The sequence below is a fragment of the Ascaphus truei genome, chromosome 17, assembly GCF_040206685.1.
Source record: "Ascaphus truei isolate aAscTru1 chromosome 17, aAscTru1.hap1, whole genome shotgun sequence".
In the NCBI taxonomy this organism is placed as follows: Eukaryota; Metazoa; Chordata; class Amphibia; order Anura; family Ascaphidae; genus Ascaphus; species Ascaphus truei.
In genome coordinates, this window is record NC_134499.1 from 24,370,333 (window position 1) to 24,395,516 (window position 25,184).

At 46.4% G+C, this 25,184-nt stretch overlaps 1 protein-coding gene across 1 annotated transcript in view; it reads right to left on the bottom strand.

The window, feature by feature from the left end:
• Positions 1–24,573, bottom strand: part of MDFIC2 (MyoD family inhibitor domain containing 2) — a 55,962-nt gene extending 31,389 nt beyond the window's left edge. The window contains exons 1-2 of the mRNA XM_075573649.1: positions 24,532–24,573; positions 24,113–24,197 (exon numbers count right to left, since the gene is read on the bottom strand). Of these exons, the coding sequence (XP_075429764.1) occupies positions 24,113–24,197; positions 24,532–24,573 (127 nt within the window). The remainder of the gene's footprint in view (positions 1–24,112; positions 24,198–24,531) is intronic.
• Between the last annotated feature and the right edge of the window lie 611 nt (positions 24,574–25,184).

The following is a 25,184-nucleotide window of genomic DNA, read 5'->3' on the forward strand; positions in this document are numbered from 1 at the left end:
TTGCAACTAAAAGCCACCAGACAGGTGTGTGTGTGTGTGTGTGTGTGTGTGTGTGTGTGTGTGTGTGTGTGTGTGTGTGTGTGTGTGTGTGTGTGTGTGTGTGTGTGTGTGTGTGTGTGTGTGTGTGTGTGTGTGTGTGTGTGTGTGTGTGTGTGTGTGTGTAAAAACGGGCTGCAGGGTGTGTGTGTGTATATATGTATATATGTGTGGTGTGTGTGTGTATATATGTATATATGTGTGGTGTGTGTGTGTGTGTGTGGTGTATATATATATATATATGTATGTATGTGGTGAGTGTGTGTGTGTGTGTGTGTGTGTGTGTGTGGTGTATGTGTGGTGTGTATATATATATATATATATATATATATATGTATATATGTGTGGTGTGTGTGTATATATATATATATATATATATATATATATATATATATATATATATATATGTGTGGTGTGTGGTGTGTGGTGTGTGGTGTGTGGTGTGTGGTGTGTGGTGTGTGTGTGTATATATATATATATATATATATATATATGTGTGTGATGTGTGTGTGTGTGTGTGAATATATTTATCAAAGTTGCACAATGTTAATAATTTATTCTCACATGTCTTTTTTTTTTAAATGTTTAAAATATTATATAATATACACACACACACACACACACAGCTACCAAGTGACAAACACACACAGTGATACCCGCCTCCCAAGCGCGCTTGCTGTCTCCTCTGCCAGGACAGCAAAAAGCTCCTGGTAGAGCGAGCGGCAGCAAGCAAGAGCGAGCAGCAGCACCTATGTCGCTTACTATGTCCCAGGCCGGAGGAACCATAGCCGCGTTGATTACAGATGCAGGGGCTTTGTGCATCTGTTCAGCCCGGCTCAGCGACGCTGAGCTGCCTACGCTGAGAGAGGGAGGCCCGGCGCTCACGCTGGAGGAGCAGCACCGGGAGACAGATGTCTCCCAGCAGCACTGCAGCGTCACCCCCCCCCCCCTCCCTCCCCGCAGCACACCGGCCCTCCCCCCACGTGGCACAGGCCCCCGCAGCACTGACCTCCCCCGTGCAGGGACCGGGCCGTTCAGGCATACCCTCCCCCACCCCCCCGTATCTGTGTGTATTTATTTGTGTGTGTGTGTGTATCTGCATCAGTGTGTGTGTATCTGTGTGTATTTATTTGTATGTGTGTGTGTATTTATTTGTGTGTGTGTGTGTGTATTTGTGTGTGTGTGTGTGTGTGTATTTATGTGTGTATTTATTTGTGTGTGTCTGAGAGAGAGAGTGAGGTCAGAGAGAGAGAGAGAGAGAGTGAGGTCAGAGAGAGAGAGAGAGTGAGGTCAGAGAGAGAGAGAGAGTGAGGTCATAGAGAGAGAGAGAGTGAGGTCATAGAGAGTGAGGTCAGAGAGAGAGAGAGAGAGGGGGGTCAGAGAGAGAGTGAGGTCAGAGAGAGAGAGAGTGAGGTCAGAGAGAGAGAGAGAGAGAGTGAGGTCAGAGAGAGAGAGAGAGTGAGGTCAGAGAGAGAGAGAGAGTGAGGTCAGAGAGAGAGAGAGTGAGGTCAGAGAGAGAGAGAGTGAGGTCAGAGAGAGAGAGAGTGAAGTCAGAGAGAGAGAGAGTGAGGTCAGGGAGAGAGAGAGTGAGGTCAGAGAGAGAGAGAGAGAGAGAGAGAGAGAGAGAGTGAGGTCAGAGAGAGAGAGAGAGTGAGGTCAGAGAGAGAGAGAGAGTGAGGTCAGAGAGAGAGAGAGAGAGAGTGAGGTCAGAGAGAGAGAGAGTGAGGTCAGAGAGAGAGAGAGTGAAGTCAGAGAGAGAGAGAGTGAGGTCAGGGAGAGAGAGAGTGAGGTCAGAGAGAGAGTGAGGTCAGAGAGAGAGAGAGAGTGAGGTCAGAGAGAGAGAGAGAGAGAGAGAGAGAGAGAGTGAGGTCAGAGAGAGAGAGAGTGAGGTCAGAGAGAGAGAGAGTGAGGTCAGAGAGAGAGAGTGAGGTCAGAGAGAGAGAGTGAGGTCAGAGAGAGAGAGTGAGGTCAGAGAGAGAGAGAGAGAGAGAGAGAGTGAGGTCAGAGAGAGAGAGTGAGGTCAGAGAGAGAGAGAGTGAGGTCAGAGAGAGAGAGAGAGTGAGGTCAGAGAGAGAGAGTGTGAGGTCAGAGAGAGAGGGAGGTCAGAGAGAATGTGAGGTCAGAGAGAATGTGAGGTCAGAGAGAGTGTGAGGTCAGAGAGAGTGTGAGGTCAGAGAGAGTGTGAGGTCAGAGAGAGAGAGAGAGAGTGAGGTCAGAGAGAGAGAGTGTGAGGTCAGAGAGAGAGGGAGGTCAGAGAGAATGTGAGGTCAGAGAGAATGTGAGGTCAGAGAGAGTGTGAGGTCAGAGAGAGTGTGAGGTCAGAGAGAGTGTGAGGTCAGAGAGAGTGTGAGGTCAGAGAGAGAGAGAGAGGGAGGTCAGAGAGAATGTGAGGTCAGAGGTCAGAGAGAGAGAGAGTGTGAGGTCAGAGAGAGAGAGTGTGTGGTCAGAGAGAGAGAGTGTGAGGTCAGAGAGAGAGAGTTCTGAGAGAGAGAGTGAGGAGAGAGAGTGAGGTCAGAGAGAGAGAGTGCGGTCAGAGAGAGGTCAGAGAGAGAGAGAGTGAGGTCAGAGAGAGTTAGAGTGTGTGAGAGAGAGTGAGAGTGTCTGAGAGAGACACCAACTGCGCACTGCAACTGTTAGGTATGTTTGTACACCTATGTATGTATGTACACTTTGTTTTTACTTTGGGCGCCGCGTAAAAATCCTGATCGCCTTGGGGAGCCTTGAAAAAATTCTGATTGCCTTGGGGAGCCTTGAACCGAAAAAGTTTGGGAACCACTGCCCTAATACTTCCACACTGTCCCACCCCTCACTGAGTTTTGGGAACGCTTTGCTTTTGCAACACCTAATCCTCTAATCCTCAACCTGCTCTGGGGCCACGCTTCACAGCTATCAAAACCTTCACGTCTGCTACCACAGACTGCCGAATCAGGTACAGAATCTACACACAACGCACAAACACAGCACACACACACATTCACACAACACCAAACTGCAGACTGCCTCTTCAAACCCCCCCTCCCCTCCACGCCACACATCTCCCTCCCGCAACCGGACCGCGAGGCCGCGGCCTCCACTCACACACCATGGCAACGATGTCCCTCCCCCTATCCCGCTAGCTCACACAGTGTAGCTCCCGCGAACCGCACAGAACGCCTCATCTCCTGCACCTCACACAGCTCCCTACCGCAACCAGACCGCGAGGCCCCCTACCCCGCTACACCATGCCACCAATGTCCCTCCCCCTATCCCGCTACCTCACACAGTGTAGCTCCCGCTACACACCACTCCCTCCCACTACACACCACTCCCTCCCGCTCCATTCCCTCCCCGGCGGGGGAACAGGCTGCCACGCGGCGCCTAAGATGGCGGACCCCCTTCCTCCCTCGCGCTACATACCCTCCCGCTCCACTCACCTCCCTCCCGCTCCATTCCCTCCCGCTCCATTCCCTCCCGCTCCATTCCCTCCCGCTCCATTCCCTCCCGCTCCATTCCCTCCCACTCCATTCCCTCCCGCTCCACTCACCTCCCTCCCGCTCCCTCCCCGGCGTGGGAACAGGCTGCCACGCGGCGCGTAAGATGGCGGACCCCCTTCCTCCCTCGCGGTGCCGAGTGAGAAGATGGCGGCGGCCGGAAGTACAGGTAGGTGTCGCGTGTGTGTGTGTGTGTGTGTGTGTGACACTGCCCCCCCCTCCTGTCCACTGCCCCCCCTCCTGTCCACTGCCCCCCCTCCTGTCCACTGCCCCCCCTCCTCCTGTCCACTGCCCCCCCTCCTGTCCACAGCCCCCCCCCTCCTGTCCACAGCCCCCCCCCTCCTGTCCACAGCCCCCCCCTCCTGTCCACAGCCCCACCCCTCCTGTCCACTGCCCCCCCTCTCCTGTCCACTGCCCCCCCTCTCCTGTCCACTGCCCCCCCTCTCCTGTCCACTGCCCCCCTTCTCCTGTCCACTGCCCCCCCTCTCCTGTCCACTGCCCCCCCTCTCCTGTCCACTGCCCCCCCTCCTCCTGTCCACTGCCCCCCCTCCTCCTGTCCACTGCCCCCCCCCTCCTGTCCACTGCCCCCCCCCTCCTGTCCACTGCCCCCCCCCTCCTGTCCACTGTCCACCCCCTCATGTCCACTGTCCACTGCCCCCCCTCCTGTCCACTGTCCACCCCCTCCTGTCCACTGTCCACTGCCCCCCCTCCTGTCCACTGTCCACCCCCTCCTGTCCACTGTCCACTGCCCCCCCCCTCCTGTCCACTGCCCCCCCTCCTGTCCACTGCCCCCCCTCCTGTCCACTGCCCCCCCCTCCTGTCCACTGCCCCCCCCCTCCTGTCCACTGCCCCCCCCCTCCTGTCCACTGCCCCCCCCTCCTGTCCACTGCCCCCCCCCCTCCTGTCCACTGCCCCCCCCTCCTGTCCACTGCATCCCCCTCCTGTCCACTGCCCCCCCCTCCTGTCCACTGCCCCCCCCTCCTGTCCACTGCATCCCCCTCCTGTCCACTGCCCCCCCCTCCTGTCCACTGCCCCCCCTTCCTGTCCACTGCCCCCCCTCCCCCCTTCCCACCGCCTCCCCTCCCCCTTCCCACCGCCTCCCCCCCCCCTTCCCACCACCTCCCCTCCCCCCTTCCCACCGCCCCCCCCCTTCCCACCGCCCCCCCCCTTCCCACCACCCCTTCCCTTCCCACCGCCCCCCCCTTCCCACCGCCCACCCCCTTCCCACCGCCCCTTCCCACCGCCTCCCTTCCCACCGCCTCCCCACCCCCTTCCCACCGCCTCCCCCCCCTTCCCACCGCCTCCCCCCTCCTTCCCACCGCCTCCCCCCCCTTCCCACCGCCTCCCCCCCCCCTTTCCACCGCCTCCCCCCCCCTTCCCACCGCCTCCCCCCCTTCCCACCGCCTCCCCCCCCCCTTCCCCCTCCGCTCCCCTTTCCCCCCCCTCCGCTCCCCTTTCCCCCCCCTCCGCTCCCCTTTCCCCCCCCCTCCGCTCCCCTTTCCCCCCCCTCCGCTCCCCTTTCCCCCCCTCCGCTCCCTTTTCCCCCCCTCCGCTCCCTTTTCCCCCCCCTCCGCTCCCCTCCACCCCCCCCTCCGCTCCCCTCCACCCCCCCCTCCCCTCCACCCCCCCCTCCCCTCCACCCCCCCTCCCCTCCCCTCCACCCCTGCACCCCCCTCCCCTCCACCCCCCTCCCCTCCCACACCCTCCCACCCCTTCCCCCCCACACCCTCCCACCCCTTCCCCCCCCTCCTCTAACCCTTCCCCCCCCCCCCGCTCCTCTAACCCTTCCCCCCCCCGCTCCTCTAACCCTTCCCCCCCCCCCGCTCCTCTAACCCTTCCCCCCTCCTCTAACCCTTCCCCCCTCCTCTAACCCTTCCCCCCTCCTCTAACCCTTCCCCCCTCCTCTAACCCTTCCCCCCTCCTCCACCCCTTGCCCCCCTCCTCCACCCCTTGCCCCCCTCCTCCACCCCTTGCCCCCCTCCACCACCCCCTCCTCCCCTTCCCGCCGCCCTTCGCCTTCCTGCCCGCCTTACCGCCTCCCCACCCCCGCCTCTGCCTTTCACCCGCCCGCCTCTGCCTTTCACCCACCGCCTCACAGCCGCTGCACGCACTCAACAGACACCCGCCACACTCGACACATACCTGCCGCCACACACACCTGCTGCCTCCCGCCCCTACGCACCGACATCACTGTCCCACCGCCTCACACCCTAGCAGGACCCCCACGCACAGACAGCACTCACAACCCACGCGCCACCCGCCGCCTCACACCCTAGCAGGACCCCCACTCACAGACAGCACTCACAACCCACGCGCCACCCGCCGCCTCACACCCTAGCAGGACCCCCACTCACAGACAGCACTCACAACCCACGCACCACCCGCCGCCTCACACCCTAGCAGGACCCACACTCACAGACAGCACTCACAACCCACGCACCACCCGCCGCCTCACACCCTAGCAGGACCCCCACTCGCAGACAGCACTCACAACCCATGCGCCACCCGCCGCCTCACACCCTAGCAGGACACACGCCTCACATTTTTACATCACTTATGGCACCAAAATATACATTGTACTGTGGTGTGGTTACAATAAACCATTTTTATACAACATCGTATTACATTTTCTTCCATCTTTCTTTTCAATATTATTATCCAACCTTTACAACAAATACTCACCTATTGTTCCACAATTTATAAATAATACTACCTATTACGCATTTACATCCCGGGCAACGCCGGGTCTCTCAGCTAGTATATATATAAAGCAGAAAATAGCCGTGTTAGTCCAGTTGCGATAGTGCAGAATAAATGAGTTCTTCACCTAATACTGAAGAACATATATATATATAAATACAACTGTATGCTCATCTGCATGTCTTAGGCAGGTCTGCAACCCCGCCTTTCACCATTATCACCCAGCACACAGCACTTCCACTGCAGCAAGGGATTCTGGGGAATGACATGCAAATGAGCACACAGTGCCACTTTTTGCTTCAAAAACCATTTTTAACATGGTTCCCTATAGGCTTAAGGGTTAAGGTGCATACCCAGAAACCCCACCCACAGACAGCTTTTTTTTTTTTTTTGTAGCCCGGGTGGTGAAAAGGTGATTTCACCTCTAAAAACCATGCTCATGGTCAAGTGAGACCAGGTGCGCAAAACTTGTGACTATAGGCTTCGGAGAGCTGCAAGTCCATGACATAGTCAGTCCTCTTCAGCCACGAGGGCCAGGAAAAGTCCTGATGTTACACCGACGTCGTCATCCAAAGAATACGACATCCATCCTATCCCCTCCCCGTGCAGTAGGCGCAGCAGGAGGTTCCAGGTCTTTAGGGCTTTCAGCTTACGCCTACTCGCCCACCGTAGTCTTCTCCCGAGGGAATGGCGACCACCGACCAGCACACAGTCTTGCATTCTCCGAAGAAAATTAGGTGACTGATAACCCCCAAAAAAAAAGGAAAACAAATTGATAGTGCGAGTGCTCCAGTGCGCTGCAGTGCAGGAGGTGCTCAAACGAAACAACAAAAATAAGTGTGCACAAGTGCACGCCAGACCCGGAAGCCTGGCGGGTAAAAAAATAGTGGCGAACCCCTCAGCGGAAGGCAATAAGGGGTGCCAGTGCAGAAAAATGTAGGGGTGTGCAAATTATCCGTGCAATGTCAAGTGCTGTGCAGCAAATGACTACGCCAGGTCAACCACTCCTGGGGTGCCGTGATAAAATAGCCCGGGCTACATATCCGCCCTTCCCAGCCATGACCAGAGGAGCAAGTGGACTACTACACTTGATCTTAGCCAAAAGGCCACCCACAGACAGCTGTTTCGACCCTTATGGGTCTCATCAGTGTGGGGTTGGTAAACTGGGTATGCAGAGAAGCTAAAGGATGGGGTTTACCATACTGAGTTAAGTTATGGTGAGTAAAAAAAGTGACAAAAACCCTCCACAGCAAAGCAAATATGCAAATGTAAATATAACTGTATGCTCATCTGCATGTCTTAGGCAGGTCTGCAACCCCGCCTTTCATATATATATATATATATATATATATATATATATATATATATATATATATATATATATATATATATATATATATATATATATATATTTGTGCCATCTGAAGGGAAACATTTTACTTTAATGCTCAATTAAATATTCAACAGGCATGGCGATATTCGGTAGGTTTAGGATTTTTTCAGTTCTGTTTTCTCTAAGAAGTGAAAGTCAACATTTTTAAAGTACCGCAAACTCCATATGGGGGTGCGGGGCAGAGGCTTATCCCTCGAACCTGCTGCTTTCATTTTTCACACATCAAAAGCTAACTTTAAAAAAAACCCCAATAAATACAATATTGTCCGTTTACTAAAATGAAAGTGACAGAAATAGTATAACAACAAGTTACACATTTATTTTGGGTACATGCAATTCATTTAGATTAGTAGGACTGAATTGATGGTGGCAAATTAATTTTTTTAACAATCGTAGCCTGAAATATTATGCACTTTTCTTAATGCAATTGGGTTCAGTTCGTTCAAATATTGTTTTTAATTGGTTGGCATGCTCAACCAAAGGATGCAATTAAAAATAATGCATACACAATTGTCATCCTTATTTTAACTATGATAGTCTAAATATCCTAAACGACAACATTTAATCAAAAATAGCACAGGTCAAGTTGTGAAGCTTCGGTCGAAGATACAGTATGTTTCCACTTACGGGATTTCAAATTACAATCAAGGATACAGGTTACAGATTGAAGAGGGGAAGTTATTATCAAAAGCCCTAACTCTGTCTCTGTAATTTAATGGGTATTTCAAATTGTTCATTTACAAAATGCCTCAACTATTTATTATATCTGCAATATGTTTCAGTCTGCATTAAATCTGCATGCTTTTATAATCCCTGTTTATACAAATGATTTCATTTCAAGAATGATCCAACTGTTTCAGATGCATCTGGCAATGACATCCTTGAAAAGAATGAGTTTATTTCTCCGTTCCTATTACCATTTTAATATTCAGAAAAGCATTCAAGTACTGGAGTTAATTTTTAATTGCGGCCTTTTGCTAAAGAGTCAACAGTTTTATGAGAGTAATTGAGCTAATGCACGTCGAAACGGAAAGAACGTACGATTAAAATGTGGTGGGGGTTTTTCTCCTTTTTTTCTACGAGTGTAAAATTAGAAAATACATAAATTATAAATATTAGGGACGAGAGAGTTTATTTCTTACAGAGAAAAAAAAAACAGATAAATATGACAAATGTTAGTTCAAGTATAATTATGGAATGAAAACAAATCAGTTTATACTGTGTGTTTATAGCTAGACACGTGATATTGCATTTGAAATGATATATTAGCATGTTTATGCTGCTGTGGTCCCTTACACCTTCCTACTTAACTAGAAGATAGTGCTATGGTAAGGTGGTCAGTTCAGTGGGTGACGGGTGGTGTTCAATAAAACCACAAGCAAAGGATGGGAACCCAGTGTGTAGATGGAGATGAAGCACATGAAATAGGGATAAAAGGCCTAGATCATGACTGAGGGTGGAGCTGTATCTCCATCAACACAAGTGTACAGTAGATGTCTGTCTTTTAAGAACCTTACTTGTGCTTATAAAAAATATCAGGCGTATCCATCTGATTTGGGACAGATCTGCAAATGTTCTGTCTGCGGAATATTTGAAAACAATTAGCAGAAAATGGGTATCCACCAATTAAAGTATTTCACCAGAAAGCAGTGCTGAAAGAATGCACGTTAGACATGTCTAGGATTCGAGGAGGTGGCCCCTGCCCTGTCTCCTCAGAGCTTCTCATTAATACAGCTTTTTATATATGTATATTATCTCTGGACTGAAGGAGTAGCTTAGGGTCAGCTTACTTTGTGACATTCCGCAAGTCAATTTCTCTCCTTGTGCCACACTTTTAGTGAATTCGACTGAGTTTGAAACAAGTCACATCTCTATCTATCTATCTATCTATCTATCTATCTATCTATCTATCTATCTATCTATCTATCTAATGAATAGACAATACCGTTCTGTGGCTAACTAAATGCTTTTATTTATTTTTAAATGCTTTAAGCATATTGTTAGCCACAGAACGGTATTGTCGGTTCATTTTTTATTATTAAAGCTCGGCTAACACGGTACAGATACCTCTACATCTATATATATAGATAGATAGGGGCGGGGCTAGGTGGCGAGTAGATGTTTTGGTTCGGCAAGTAGATTTTTGGGTGATTTGTCAAGCACTGTATACATATATATATACTGTATATATATATATATAAAAAAAAATATATATATATATATATATATATAATTTATGTTATGGTGGATGAAAAAGGCAACAATAAACCTCCACCATTAGCATATAGCGAATTAAGAATATCACTTGTGAGTACATTCACATGTCTTAGACAGGTCTGCAACTCTGTATTTCACCTCAGACCTGCCTAAGACATGTGAATGTGCTCACAAGTGATCTTTTTATTTGCTATATGCAATCCGTGGAGCTTTCTTGTTGCCTTTTTCACCCACCATAACTTAAAATGTGATGGTAAACCCTACAGTCTTCAAAATGCAAAGCCAGCAGTACAACCAACTTCACACTGATGATACCTATTAAGGTTGAAACATTTCTGTGAATGGCTTCTCTGGCTTTGCATTTGATTCCCATGCTGTGCTTTAAAGCTGTGTTAACAGCGAGCATTAGCTTTTATGGTTTTCCAGACAAAAGGTGACACATTGTTTGCTCATTTGCATGTCATTTCCCAGAATCCCTTGCTGCAGTGGAAGCACTGTATGCTGGGGATAATGGTGAAAGGCAAGTAGGCGGCTGACACAGCTAAGTGCCATGGGGCGGCAAATTTGAAAATCCGCCGCTGATGCTTCTGCTCAGCTTTTGAATAACAAAAGGTTTGCAAAGAAATAGAAAAGTTTGTCCGAAAGTTTGCTGGCTGGACTTTGACACATTCGCCCATCACTACCTATCAGTAGGTAAAACAGATCCCTTCAGCTTTGTGGTTATATAAATAAGATGGACTAAGATACAAATACACTAGAATAAAAGATTTGAATTTTTTCTTTCCCCAATTTCTCTCTTTCCCCCCCCTTTTCTATCTCCCCAACTTCTCTCTCTATCTTCCCCTACTCCTCTATCTCCCCCCCCCTTCCCTCACTCCACTGCATGTATTTAATTTAATACCTTATGATGTCATCTATTCTTCCGCCTCTCTCCTCTAGCATTCTTGCTTTCTCCTTGCATGTCAACTAACAGTCTTTCTTTCTCTATCTGCTTTCTGTTTAAATGTTATCTGACTCTCCATATCTGCCACCAGGCTACGTGCATTATGAAGTAACCAATAAGCTCCAGCCAGATACAAGACCCACTGACTTTTATATACAGTACGTTAGATTGTATTATGTAGTATAGCATTTGAAGGTGAGTTTCTTTTTATAAATACAGCTCAACCCCGTTATAACGCGATCCGTTACAACGCAAATCCGCTTATAACGCGATGCAAGCATGGCTCCCCAGTTTTCGTATTTATGAATACTTTACAGCACGATTATTGGTGTCTTAAATACTTTATTGTACAACGCATACAATTGTACATTATTTCTAGCGCGATCCGCTTATAGCGCGATGTGAGTCTTTGGACCCCAAGCACAGTGTTATAAGGGGGTTGAGCTGCATATGTGTTACAACATGAATGTAAAATTATGTTGCGGAGGTAGCCTACTGGCTTTTGAAATGTGGCTACTGAATTTTAAATTAAGGCGGTTACATAATCACCATTTCCAATCTTTCTGACGTGATCAAATAAAGAGTCGTGAATTTGTTCTTCCTTGGTGGATTTTAGCATTTACATTGCAAGCGCTTGTCATGCTATTAGGAATACTTAAGACTTTTAAAAGCACAGTTTCTAGAAGACAGCATTGTTTTAAATGGTTCGCACACATATAGTATAAGCAGAACATTATAATAAATATTCCTTTTAGGCTGGAGTTCTAAAATATTTATAGAAAGGAAGAAGTCATGCATGCTGAGTACACAAGAGTAAAACCAATTCTGATGTAGATACAGCACCAAAACATTATCTCCATGCGTAAGCTTTATTTACAGCTCTAAGGAAACGCACAATCACAGTTATATTCCAGGAGACTCAACATTATTTCATTGGCAGATAATGAGCGGCCCCGTCACACAATCTGCGCCAATCTCAAGCATCAGGACTGTGTTTCACGTGGCGGGTGAAAGCCCGAGACCCAGTTCTTTACCCCACTCCTTTCATCATTACTCCGCCGCATACAGATGTAGAGCAGGATTAAGTATCTTTGGGGCTGCTGCCACCTGCGGTCACGTGACAGCAGTGGTCACGGCACCGGGGGGAATTAACAGGTCTCATTCGTAAACATTGACCTCCCCTCCCCCCCCCCCCACCGCAACTCGAACGTGGCAGACACTGTCTCCGGTTCTTTGGCCACGGTGCCGGGGAGAGCGAGTCTGGCTACAGCTGCATGTCATTACCCTGCCCCTGAGATAACAGACTCGGCCCACGGCAGACACCCCCTCTTCAGGTTCAGATCTCCTGCTCTGGAACTGAGGATGGGCCTTTACACAGGACCTACGCCTTAACAGCCGAATGATAGGACAGTTTTAGGATGATGAATCAGAGCTGAAAAGGAGAAGTCAATAGGAGCTATGTTTTAAGTTCTCAAAACATGTGCCTTGAAAGAAACACTATGGGGGCTATTTAAAAATGGACACAATTATACTTTTTGCTGTCAAATTGACGCTTAAAGAGGCATTTATCAACCTTCAAGTTCATTTTCACCACTATTGCCCTGGGTGCGATTGTGTTTTGGAAAATTGGTTACCGGAGGAGTCACCAGACGCACATATGATAATGAAATATATAACCCTTAGGAACTCCAGGGGCCCTTGTGATGTTCCGGAAACATCATGCTGTTAATGTTAGTTTTCTGGGGAGGAGCTTGCAAAAAATAACATTGAAACTACTGTACATCTCATATGCATACACGTAACGTCACTTTATTGCAGCATAATGTTGCGTTATATTCCAATGTTGTCATGGCATTACTCCTATCCAGACCCTGAAAGGGGAAAGAGTGCGTAGAGGGATGTATTGCTGGAAAATAATGCTATGTTTTGTAAATTATGCCTAAGTGAGGAGTAAACCCCATCCAGGCACTTCAAACGTCCGATTTTATGGATGGGAGCAAAGCGAAATTTAGGTATAGCTTAAAAAGCGTAGCGTTAAGTCTCTGTTTAACCTTAACTGACTTGTGGCTATGCGATGTTATGATAACGCCTCATTTGAATGTCATTCTCACTAACATCCGTTATTCTCAACACATGCTCTTTATGGGAGAAAACATGGGCTTACACGCACTCCATAGGGCCCGCTTTCCCCCCGCCCCCCTTTTGAGACAAGAGGGTGGAGATGGTATGTGGCAGCGGGCCCCCGGCATTAATGGATAAACCGGTAGAAGAATCAGCACTTTAGGCAGAGCCGGGCGGAAGGGGAGGAGCGCGCTCTAGCAGTCTGACCCAGAAGTCTTTCTTACTTCCGGTGTCTGCTGCTATAGTGCGCACTTTACCTCGGGCTGTCCGGCTCTGCCTCAAGTGCTGATTCTTCTACATGTTTATCCTTTAACACCGGGGGCCCGCCGCATACCATCTCCACCCACCTGTCTCAATTACCACAGGTAGGCATGGAGGATGAGCATTATGAGGTCCCCAATGAGATGATGATGAGTGGTACTGGGGGAGATATGATGATGATGATGATGATGATGATGATGATGATGAAGGGGACTGGGGGAGATCTGATGATGATGATGAGGGGACTGGGGATATCTGATGATGAGGGGGTCTGGGGGAGATCTGATGATGATGATGATGATGATGATGATGGGGGGACTGGGGAGATCTGACGATGAGGGGGGCTGGGGGAGATCTGATGATGGTAATGATGATGATGATGATGATGATGATGATGATGATGATGATGATGATGATGATGGAGACTGGTGGAGATCTGATGATGATGATGATGATGATGGAGACTGGGGGAGATATAATGATGATAGGACGAACTGGGGGAGATCTGATGATGATGATGAGGGGAACTGGGAGAGATCTGACGATGATTGGAACTGGGGGAGATCTGATGATGAGGGAGACTAGGGGAGACCTGATGATGAGCAGGGGGACTGGGGGAGACCTGATGAGGATGAGGGGAACTGGGGGAGACCTGATGATGATGATGAGCAGGAGATCTGATGATGATGAGGGTCAGATCTGATGATGATGAGAGGGAGATCTGATGACGATGAGTGGGACTAGGGAAGATCTAATGATGATGAGGGGAGAGGTGATGGTGAGGGTGAGAGGTTATAATGATGGGTAGAGGTGATGTACTGATGAGGGAGAGAGCTGATGGCGATGATGATGAGGGGAGAGCTGATGATGAGGAGGGGGAGGGGGAGAGATGAGGAGGGGGAGGGGAGAGATTATGATGATGGGGAGGAAGAGAGATGATGAGGAGGGGGAGAGATGAAAACTATATGAAGGGGGAAGTTTTTGCTACAGAGGCCTTACAATGTGCATATAAAAGTAAATTATTAATGTATATACCCATTTTAACACTTTTTATATAAAGTAATGTTTCCAAGGTAATTCAGCATTAAATAAATTCATTACCAAAATAATGATACTGCCCTTATTACAAAGAAGGTACTGTTTGGAAAGTCTACATTAAAGCCGCGCTCTGTGCTGATGGATGTTTTGTTATTACAGCTGAACCCCGTTATAATGCGGTCCTTGGGGGGCACAGAATGAGACCACGTTATAACCGGGATCGCGTTAAAATTTTGCCACGTGATACCGGCATCTAGATCTCTCTCTTCTTTGCAGCTGTCGGCTTCTCTTGCGCGGCGTCGCAGAGGAGGGTCACAACACACATCCCCTACACTTTTTTTTTTTATCATTCAATTCAATGCTTTACTGATAACGGATTAGTGTATTTACAAAGTACATTGTGCACTGTGGCAATGTGCTGTAGAGGATAAATATATTTATAGGGTCTGTATAAGCCTATGGTGTAGAGATAAAGCATTGATACCAGTATATGGAAGGTTCTGAGTTCGATCTCTGCATGTGTATTATATTAAATGTATTAAATGAATGTTCAATTTCAACATGGTGTAGGTGTGTGTATCTGTCCGTTTGCAATACAGCATTAATTTGAATGTTTAAAACAAAATTCCCCATGGTGTAGGGGTGTGTGTGTTGTGTCATGTGACACTTCTCTGTGACGCGGCACACTAGCTGCAGAGATGAGAGCACGTGGACACAGCCCTATGAAGTGAGGAGAGAGCTGACTGCTGCAAAGAGGAGAGAGATCGAGATGCTAGTAAGTCCTCGCGCGGCAAAGTGGAGGTTTTCAAATCGGGAGCCACGCCCAGAGGTTTTCAAATCGGGAGCCACGCTCAGATCGTGTTGTAGCAGATAACGCTATAACGGGGTTGAGCTGTACTAGTATTTTTTTTACTTACTTGAAGATAACTCTTCTTGCCCTTTCCAATATTATTTGTATGTAGCCCCCCTAGGGACTACCATGTCAGGTAAGGGGTTAGTGACCTTAAGGGATTAAAAGTCTGGGCTCACGTAGGGTATCGCCCCTCTCTCATCACGTGGTATGGAGTGACTTAGCAGGAAAGAAGTCTCTCCCTCTGTATGCACGGTGACCTGTCACGTCACTATAGGGAGGGGGGAACGATGCTCGTCTCTGAATAGGAAGTGGACCCGCAGTGCTGAGGTACAGTAGGGGTATAAGATCACCGACCAGAGCTAGGGGACAGAGTCCTGTTAGAGTAGTCATGATCCAGGCAGAGGTCAAGGCATGAGGCAAAGGTGCAAGTCCGGGTACAGGCTGGGGTCAAGGCATGCGGCAAGAGCAGTGGTTGGGGTAACAGGCTGAGGTCGGCAACTGGGAATCCAAAAGAACAGGGAGGACTCAGGAACAGGGTAGGCTCAGGAATCAGAAGACAAGGGGGCCAGGCACACAGGGAAATGCATACAATGCTCAGGCAGGGGCTGGGAGTCACTGACAGCTATTTAAGTCCTGAAACAGGTGCAGCCAATTCAGGAAGTTCAGGAAGAGACTTGCCAGAATCCAAGATGGCCACAAAGCCATGTAAGGGCAAGATCCAGCAAAACCCTGGACTGGAACCCTTACAGGATGTATATATAGTTAGCCTGAGTTAGCCCAAAGGTTCTAAAACATAGGTTCCTTGAGTGACAGTTGGAGGAGCCTCACTATGTACATATGTTCCAGTGTTTATATGTGTATGTGTATAGTTAATGTATAGTGATATTGCCCTGTCCCTGTTTGTTGTTTTATAGTCAGGGAAAGTGTCTCATACAGTTAGCGACCAAAGTATACAGGCTATCAAAGAGGAAGCCTATGTCATATAGGGGTTATCACAGTAGAAGCCCTGGCACCTAATCGGAATGGCCCTACTGAGAGGCCCCCTGTTGTCTCCAAAACTGAGTGCTAAAGTGAGGCACGCAATACCTTGTACCGGGATAGTGATCCCACAATTCAGGCAAGAAAGGCTAACTTAAAATGGGGCCCAATTGATACAGAGAGTTACAGATGCTAGGCAAAAGATGGTCATTTAAGATGACAGTTATAGCAACAAGAATAAGTACCTCCCTAGAGCATTATGGGGGCGATGCACTAAGCACTGATAACTGCTTTTAAGAGCGATAAGTGGCTTTTAAGGCTAATACAGCCTGCTTCACGATTTACTAAGCAATGATAACAGCACTTTATCGGCCCTAAAATGCATTTTTTCAGCCCTGTGAAGAAAACACGTCCAATCAGGCAAAAGACGGCAAACTCGCCATTTTTTGCCAGTCCGCATTATTCACTAGGCAGTGATAAGTCAATCGTGCTTTAAAAGCATGCCAGAATTTTACCCAGTTAAAGCCGGCACACCATTAATACAACAGGCCGGTGGCTGATCACCACGGGAGTCCGGGGCCTCGGGTGATCCCCGGATGTCCCCGCTGGCCTGCGGTACCAATCATGTGTCCCCCCAAAAATAAACAATACTTTAAAATAAATACACCCCTCTGGTGTCCAGGAGTCCTCAGCTGGTCCCCGTGGGTCCCCGCTGGCCTGCGGTACCATTCCTGTATTTAAAAAATAAATAAAACATGGCCTACGTTTCAATAATTACACCTCCCCCCCCCCACCAAACACATACAGTACAGTAATGGGCAAAATAACTATTATCCAGATATGGATAATAGATTATTTGATCATTATTAAACACAACATTAGCCATGAAGCATAAATAAAGTAAATAAAAACCGTTCTACTTACCCCTGGCAATATGAAGGGCATCCTCGTCAGCATACTGCTGGGCCATGTCCTCCGTTGCCAGAAAGCATACATAATAAATAAAATCTAATGGCCCCTAGCCCTTTATTCACCTTAGCGGTTAATAACCACTATAGTAATTAAGGGGTTAACCCACCCTCTACCACTACCCACCCAGTAGGCCTAACCACCCTTCCCAGGCAACTACCCCCACCCTTCACCCATTCATTGGTACAGTGGATACATCATATCCATATCTAATAGTAATTTTGACCATTATTGTACAGTATGTGTTAGGGGGCTGGGGGGGGGTGTATTTATTGAGAAGTATTTATTTATGTATTTTTGGGGGGGCACAGGATTGGTACCGCAGGCAAGTGGGGACCACCCGATGGCCACCACCGGCCTATAGTTCCTGTGCATTAAAAAAAAATAAGATCTTTTATGTATGTTAGGGGGGTATAGGGGTTGTTGGGAGCACAGGGGGTGGGTGTGTTGTGTATTGCAGTGTTAATTGGGGGAAATTGTCCCCAATAAACATGCTATTGTGCCTTAACCCCTTCATTGCCTTAGCGGCTTCAATGTCTTTTTTTTTTTAAATAGTGTGCGGTAGCAGGGGGTCTCCTGAGCTGAACCGATTTGATTTCTGGCTCAGGGATCCCCTGCTTCCTGAGTTACAGGCCCAGGTATGGGGCATCGGATGCCAGTGTCACTGCCATTTTTAAAGCGTCCACGTCGCGTGACATGTGACGTAAATAATGGTGGAGATACCGGCACCCTATATCTGGGCCTGTAACTCGGGAAGCAGGGGGTACCCGAGGCTGAAATCAATGCGGTTCAGCTCAGGAGACCCCCTACTCTATTAAAGCAGCTTCATTACCATAGCGGATAGCTGCTACGGTAATGAATAATTTTTTATTGTTATCTGTGTTTTCATACTAGCGTAGATGAGCAGGGGTCTCCTGAGCTGAACCGTATTGGTTTCAGCCTCGGGGACCCCTACTTCATCAGATACAGGCCCCTTTATGGAGTGACAGTATCCCCCTCCAGGATTTAAGTACCCCGGTCACGTGACGCGGGAGCTTTAAAAGCACGGGGGATACCGGCACCCCATAATTGGGCCTGTATCTCATGAAATAGTGGGTCCGCAAGGCTGAAACCAATGCGGTTCAGCACAGGAGACCCCCTGCACATGTACACTATTATTAAAATGTATATGTATACTGGACGATCGCCTGTAAGTGCCTTGCATGGTGATGCAGCGTCTCCATGTAGTTCTTACAGGCTGCCTTTTTTTCTATCAGCTATCGCATTTTAAAAGTTTAAGCGTGATAGCAGGGGCAAAAAACCAGCTTGCGCAATCGGGCATATTTTTGCCCGCCCGGACCACAACATGCACTTCACTTGTTAGTGAATCCCGCGTTTGGCTTCACTTTTTAACGTGCGAGTAAAAAATTCCCAAATCGGGCGCAAAAAACGCGCTGCTTCGTGCATAGGCCCCTACGAGTGTGTGCTATTTAGAGAAGATATAAATAATACAAACACTGTGAAGATACAAGAAGTATGTTTATTGTGGATAATATCAATGTGCGAGGAGCCTTATGGACGGCTGTCAATAAAGCTCGTTTGTCTATAAAGGTTCCTGGCGCCCATCATTATTCCATCAGCACATCTGCGCCCAGTGGCGGATGTCAAAATCCGCCTCCCCATGGCACTTAGCTGTTGCAGCCATCTCCTTGCTGCTGCCCCCCTCCTCCGTCTGAATCGCAGTGTCAAATGACGCCGTGGACGTCAGCAACGTGACATCGCCCGGCGTCGTGTTGCCATGGTTGTGCAACATCATGACTTCATTTGAAGCTGCGACATCGCGCAACGGGACGCCGTGAGACGACACATTGGTGATGTCCGCGGCCTTTTTTAACGCTGTGATTCAGGAGGAGAAGGAGGGCAGCAGGTAAGGAGGCGGCTGCAACAGCAAAGAGACTTCCCATCAGCCCGAGAGCACACAAAATGTCTATGGGGGTGGACATTTTTGCTGCCCCCAAATTTTGCCGCCCTAGGCCTGGGCCTAACAGGCTTAATGAGAAATCTGCCACTATCCACGCCCAGCCTGTGCGGATCCAGCTCCCTGAGAAGGTATGAGAGACTGAGCAAAGCCATGTACATAGTCAGCTGATGTAAACGCCTTAAGAGCCAGGCAAGGAGGGTTACATAAAATTAGGGTTGCCAGGTGTCCATTACGGAACCAAACTGTCCTGTATTTGGACTCCCTGTCCAGTAAAAAGGAGAGGTAATATTGGACATGTGTCCGGTATCACCTCTCTGGGCATAGCGACCTGACCGGCTTGGGGAGCCGCGGGATGTCTCCGAGCAGGGATGTTGCCAGGGAGCTGGAGAGCTTCCTTCATCCTGATTGGTTGCATTACCCAGCAGCAGCCAATCAGTAGGAGGTGTCAGGATTTTCTTTTCTTGGGGTTGAGGAGGAGCGCAGGATAAGCTCGTGATATGTGAAAAAATAAAAATATATATAGTGCAGATGGTAGATCACTGCTAAAAAGATAATCAATATATGAAATGAACTCACAAAAATCGTATTGTATTACTGCATGTCAGAGATCCATCTGTCTCTGACTGGAGCCCTTTGTGTAGCTGGGGTCAGGATGCCTCTCAGTGGAGTGGATGATATGCAAGTGAAAGAAACCACAAATAGTGCATACTGTATAAACTATAAATATGTATTAGTCACAAATATTAAGGAAACTCACATTTTCCATAAATTCAATGGGTGGTGGAGAGAACCGCCGATATAAGGGTGGTGAAGTGTAAGGCTGCTGCCCGGTGCTTCACTTTCACTTACACCTCACAGTGTAGTTCCGCATCAGTCTCTGCCGTCGCGTCACTTCCGGTTTCGCGTCACAGGTGAGGGCAGGAAGCCAAAATGGGTCTGGCGTCAGCAGTAGATTGCCAGTCCTTCAGTGAGCAGATTCTCTCCAAACTCTAACTCTACGCGTTTCGCACACTGCTTCGTCAGGAGGTGTCAGGAGCCTGATGGTGGGGCCAAGGAGAGGAGGAAACAGCATGGAGCAGAGAGATGTGTGTGTCTCTCCTGAGCATGTGTGTTTCGAGCGTGTGTGTGTCTCCAGTTTGTCGCACCTTTCACCATTGTGTCAAGTATTTTTGGAGAAGCCACCTGGTAACCCTAGTTACATTTATTGTTTTTAATCTGATGCCCCATCCAGGAGATACAAGCATTTGAAATATTGGCTGTCCTGGAGGTTAACATGGAGATCTCTATTATGAGATGTCTATCTAACCTGGGCATCTCTATTATGGTAACCTCAGATGCAACAGATTGAGATGAGATTTTTTAACACTAAAACATTTATCTTTAAAAGAAAAAAGAGCAGCACAAGTTCAGGGGGAGGAGAGGTGATACAAATATCATAGGAGTTTAAGTCATATAGACTTCTGGGGAGGGTCTTCTTCTTTGCTGCTTTAATATATGTACCTGTACTTGACTGGGGATTGTTTATATAATGTAACTGCGTACGAAACAGAACCTGCCTTTCGTCCCGTTGGAGAAATGTAATTTCCCCTTCTCTTTCTTGATTATCTGGCTAAGATGGGCTGAGTGAGGCTGAAAAGGAAAGTGTTTGCCATTTTCAAAGAAACCAGAATTGTAAGTTGGAGGAAACCTTGTGAGGACCAAAATAGTACATTTGAAGAATAGACCTGTGAGGTTTTTTTAAATCTCTGTACACTATCATTTCCCCTGAAGAACCATACTTGTATTTGCACCATGAAAGCATTAAAATGTATTATTTAAAATACAGTTTTTTTTTTTTTTTTTTACAAGTCAGTCGTCTACATTTAATAAATGAACATGCCATTAGGTGACATTGTTCCTATGAAAAGTTGCCCATTGAAGGCCCACTTCCTGGATAGACACTTTTGTTTTTTCTCCTGTGTACCATCTAAATGTCAAGAAGGGAAATCCAGGCCCAAAAGCCTGGCTGCAAAATACACAGTAATAAACATCAGGGACTACTGGGGGATATTTATGATCTCAAAACTCAATGGGAAAAGACTAACAGCAGTTCCAAGTTCACAGTGAATGGCTTTGTTGCAAAGAAGTTTTTAAATAAGCCCAATGGCAGACATTTTTTATAAGTCCTTGCTGTATTATTTTTGTTTTCAATATTGCAAAACTAATTGTAGGAGGATTTGAAGTAAGTGATTTGAATGCAAACGTGAATATAGAATATATTTTTTCATTACAATGATTATTCTACCATGTACAGTAAATTGGCCAGTGTGAGTTGCTGAACTAAACCTGTTACAGGCATACCCCGGTTTAAGGACACTCACTTTAATTACACTCGAGAGTAAGGATATATCGCCCAATAGGCAAAAGGCATCTTACACATTCGCCTGTCAGCACGTCCTGAACACCAATATCAGCTCCTTACCTGTACCGAAGCTACGCGCAAGCGTGGAGACTATAGAGCCTGTTACAAATGCGTTACATCAGTTATGCACGTATATGACGTTTGCAGTACAGTACATGCATCGATAAGTGGAAAAAAAGTTAGTGCTTCACTTTAAGTACATTTTCGCTTTACATACATGCTCTGGTCCCACTGCGTATGTTAATTCGGGGTATGCCTGTATATGGTTGCCACATTTAAGTTTTTATAATAGTGGATGTGAAATCCAATATGAAAGTGCGACGTCATAATGAGTGATGAATGCTGTGAAAATGCTTCAAGCTGAATTGTATCTGCCGCTTTGGTTTTTACCATCTTTGCTCTTGGTCAGGTGGGGAAAGACGCCTACAAGGGTTGGTGTCATGGTGTTATGAGATGACCAAAAAAGGAAAAAACTAGCGCACCACCAAGAGTGGGTCCCAAGCCAATGTGTTTAAAAGTTCTTCTTTATTGATCCATCTTAAAAGTGGAGGTTAACACCCTCCTACGCGTTTCGTGTAAAAGTACACTTTATCAAGGTGTATGTGCTACACAAACATTACTTCCTTATATACACCTACTAACTCCCCATTTTCACGCCACAGCTGATGACGTCGGCACGCCCACAATGCGTGATGACGTCACTCACCCGTCGGGCCCGCCCCCAGAGCCCTCCGGAGCATCCAGGCAGGCTGACAACTGCTATTCATTGCCTGAGCCCAGGGAAAGGAAGTCCCACCTCCAGGAACCCCGGAGCCAATGGGAGTATGCCCCAAGAGATGAGCACGCCCCCATAGCGTCATCTGTTGCTGGGCGGAAAAAAGGGGAATACGAAGACATTACAACTTTATTAACAAAACATTCCTATGATCATTGATTCTACTGTTACTTGTATGTAAACAATGTGTAAAAATTAAAACCATAACAAACAGACATACCAAAAACCTCCTTAGAGACTGTGCAGTAGATATATTGATTCTTATATAATAAAGATAGGTCAATATCTATTTATAAAATTATTTGTAATTTTGTAATTTTTCAATTCTTTAATTATTCGTTTTTATTTTTTAATTGTTAATTACTTAATTACTTCTGAATCCATCAAACCAACAAGCCCCTCAATTGAGGAAATGGACATAAACATAAGAGTATGGAGATAAGAAAAAATTTGGCTGTTTCGTGGATATAGAATTCGCCCCTAAATGTCAACTGTGCAATACGCAAGACTAAAAAAGATTGACTAAAGCAAAGTGATCTTCATTACCCATGCCTGTGATGGCAGATACAATAGATTTGTTCAAAAAGGTTGGATTTGTTTTTAGAAAGGAAAGGTATACAGGGAAATACCAAATAAGTAAACATGGGAAGGATGCTGATCCAGGGAGTAATCTGATTGCCAATTCTTGGAGTCAGGAAGGAATTTATTTTTTCCCCTTATGAGATATCATTTGATGATATGACACTTGGGTTTTTTGTTTGCCTTCCTCTGGATCAATAAGGAAGTATAGATATAGGATAAAGTATCTGTTGTCTAAATTTAGCATACTGTAGGTTGAACTTGATGGATGTATGTCTTTTTTCAACCTCATCTACTATGTAACTATATGTAACTATGTAACTATGTAACCTGTCTACCTTGTATTGGAATCTTGAGTTTGTACAGAGAACGCATCTTCCCAAACTTCACTGCGGTGCCAAAAAGCCTGCAAAATATAGCTCTTTCATTCTCTGCGGGCGGATTTGCAGCTTTCAAACTTCCAGCAAAAGGTTAGAAAGCTGCACACTTGTATTTCTTGTAATCACCACAAGCATCCAAAGAAATTGTACAGAAGACTGAGGGCCACGGCATTCCACTCCAGACATTGTGATTTCTTCTGAGCTCTTTTGCTGACACAGTGGCCTGCGATGCTTCTCTACCAGCCAAAGGGTTAAAAAGATGCTAAAAGCATCATTTTGAATATGCATGACCTAATGTCAGTTCATTGAGCTACCTTACTTTACAGATGTGAGGAAAGGAAAGGGTTAGATGGAGCGTTGTAATAATGGGAGCTGTTATCTCATGTGCATTATTCTATGTATCAATTTCTGTTTCTGTTGTGATTTGTCCCCTTTTTCGTTGGTTTGCATGACTTCCACAACCCTACAGGTCCTTTACATTTTAAATGGGAATCAGGAGGCATGAAATCTGTTTAAAAATCTTATGTGAAACACAAAGACTAAAAATAACATCAATATTTAACAAACTATTATATTTGCAACCAAACTACGGTATTAGGGCAAATAAAGAATTGTTGTGAGAATACATGAGAAAACGAAAATGTGTGTAAACTGCTTTATATATACTGTATAAACCCAAGGATAATTGTCTGTAGGAGACAGCATTGAAACCAGTGAGTAAATTTTAAGATAAATCTGTTATTTCTTAACACACACACACACACACACACACACACACACACACAACAGTGATTGAATATACCATGGACTGAAACTCTTCACTCGGTCCTAGCAAGATTGTCCATTTGTAATTACTTCTTTCATCAACTATACATTTATATTATATAATGCTAGTAGTAAAGTGCGTCTTTTTGTTTCAGAATACCTTGAAAATGAAACGTTATTGCTTCAATAGCTATGTCACAATATCATAGGTAACTGTAAAGTTTCATAGTCAATAAGTAATGTCATTGGAGCAGAAAGAACAGTTTAACTTACCTTCTTTTAACCAGGAAACATTTTCCTGGTCATTCTGAATAATCGCTGCCTTAATTTTTCCTTTGTCCACCTTGGTTTCTGACATCTAAACAGAAATAAGTGATCATTTCCATAGCAGAAAGGAAAGTTATCAAACATTAAAACAAGAATTCTCCTTATATCTTCCTAGTTACATAGTAAAACAAGGGATGCAAACATAAGGTACGATCATCAAAAAACTCCTACTGATGTAAATGCATCATATAAACGTAGAATTAACTAGGAATATCTCAGAGAGCCGTATACTGAGGATGCAAACACCTTAATGTTAATTGGGGTTTCTGTCTTTACAGTCGCGGAGTTCGACATTGAAATGATTCAATAGACTTGCTGTCATCTAAAACAGAGCGACAAAGTAGCTGCAGTAGATTTAAGTTCACCTGTTCTACGTGCAGGATTCCGTGTTGTTTATTGTTGTCCATCCAGGACTCTCTCATGCACTGCACTGAACTGAGGAGAAATGCACTCGCTATGTGGTGGCAGATTTGTCTGAATGCCAGAATCCTCCAACTTATTGTCGAGGGGATTTGCAGGCAACATTAGCTGAGATATTCAAAATCAACTCAGCACTCATAAGCATAAAAACAATAAACCATATTAACCTCTTGAGTGACGCTGGTGGGGCCTGCAGACGTTGCAGTATATTGCAATATCCAGAGGCGAGAAGCACAAGGATATGGATACGTATAAAGTTAAGCGTTTTCATTCAGGCAAATAAGATAATCATTTGAGAAAGTAAGCTGTATACAGGTTGGCAATCATAATTGAGGAAATATTCAAATAAGTGTAAATAAAGTTCAATGTTCTACTAGCCATACAGCTGAAAAAGAGACCTGTGTAGTTTGTAAACCTCTGTAGACGATTGTATCACTTATGACAGAGGCGGCCAACTCCAGTCCACCAACAGGTCAGGTTTTAAGGATATCCCTGCTTCAGCACAGGTGGCTCAATCAGTGGCTCAGTCAAAGTATCACAAGATGTTTTTGCTTGACACTTATTAAAAACAATTTTATATGCATAGTGAAATTAAAAA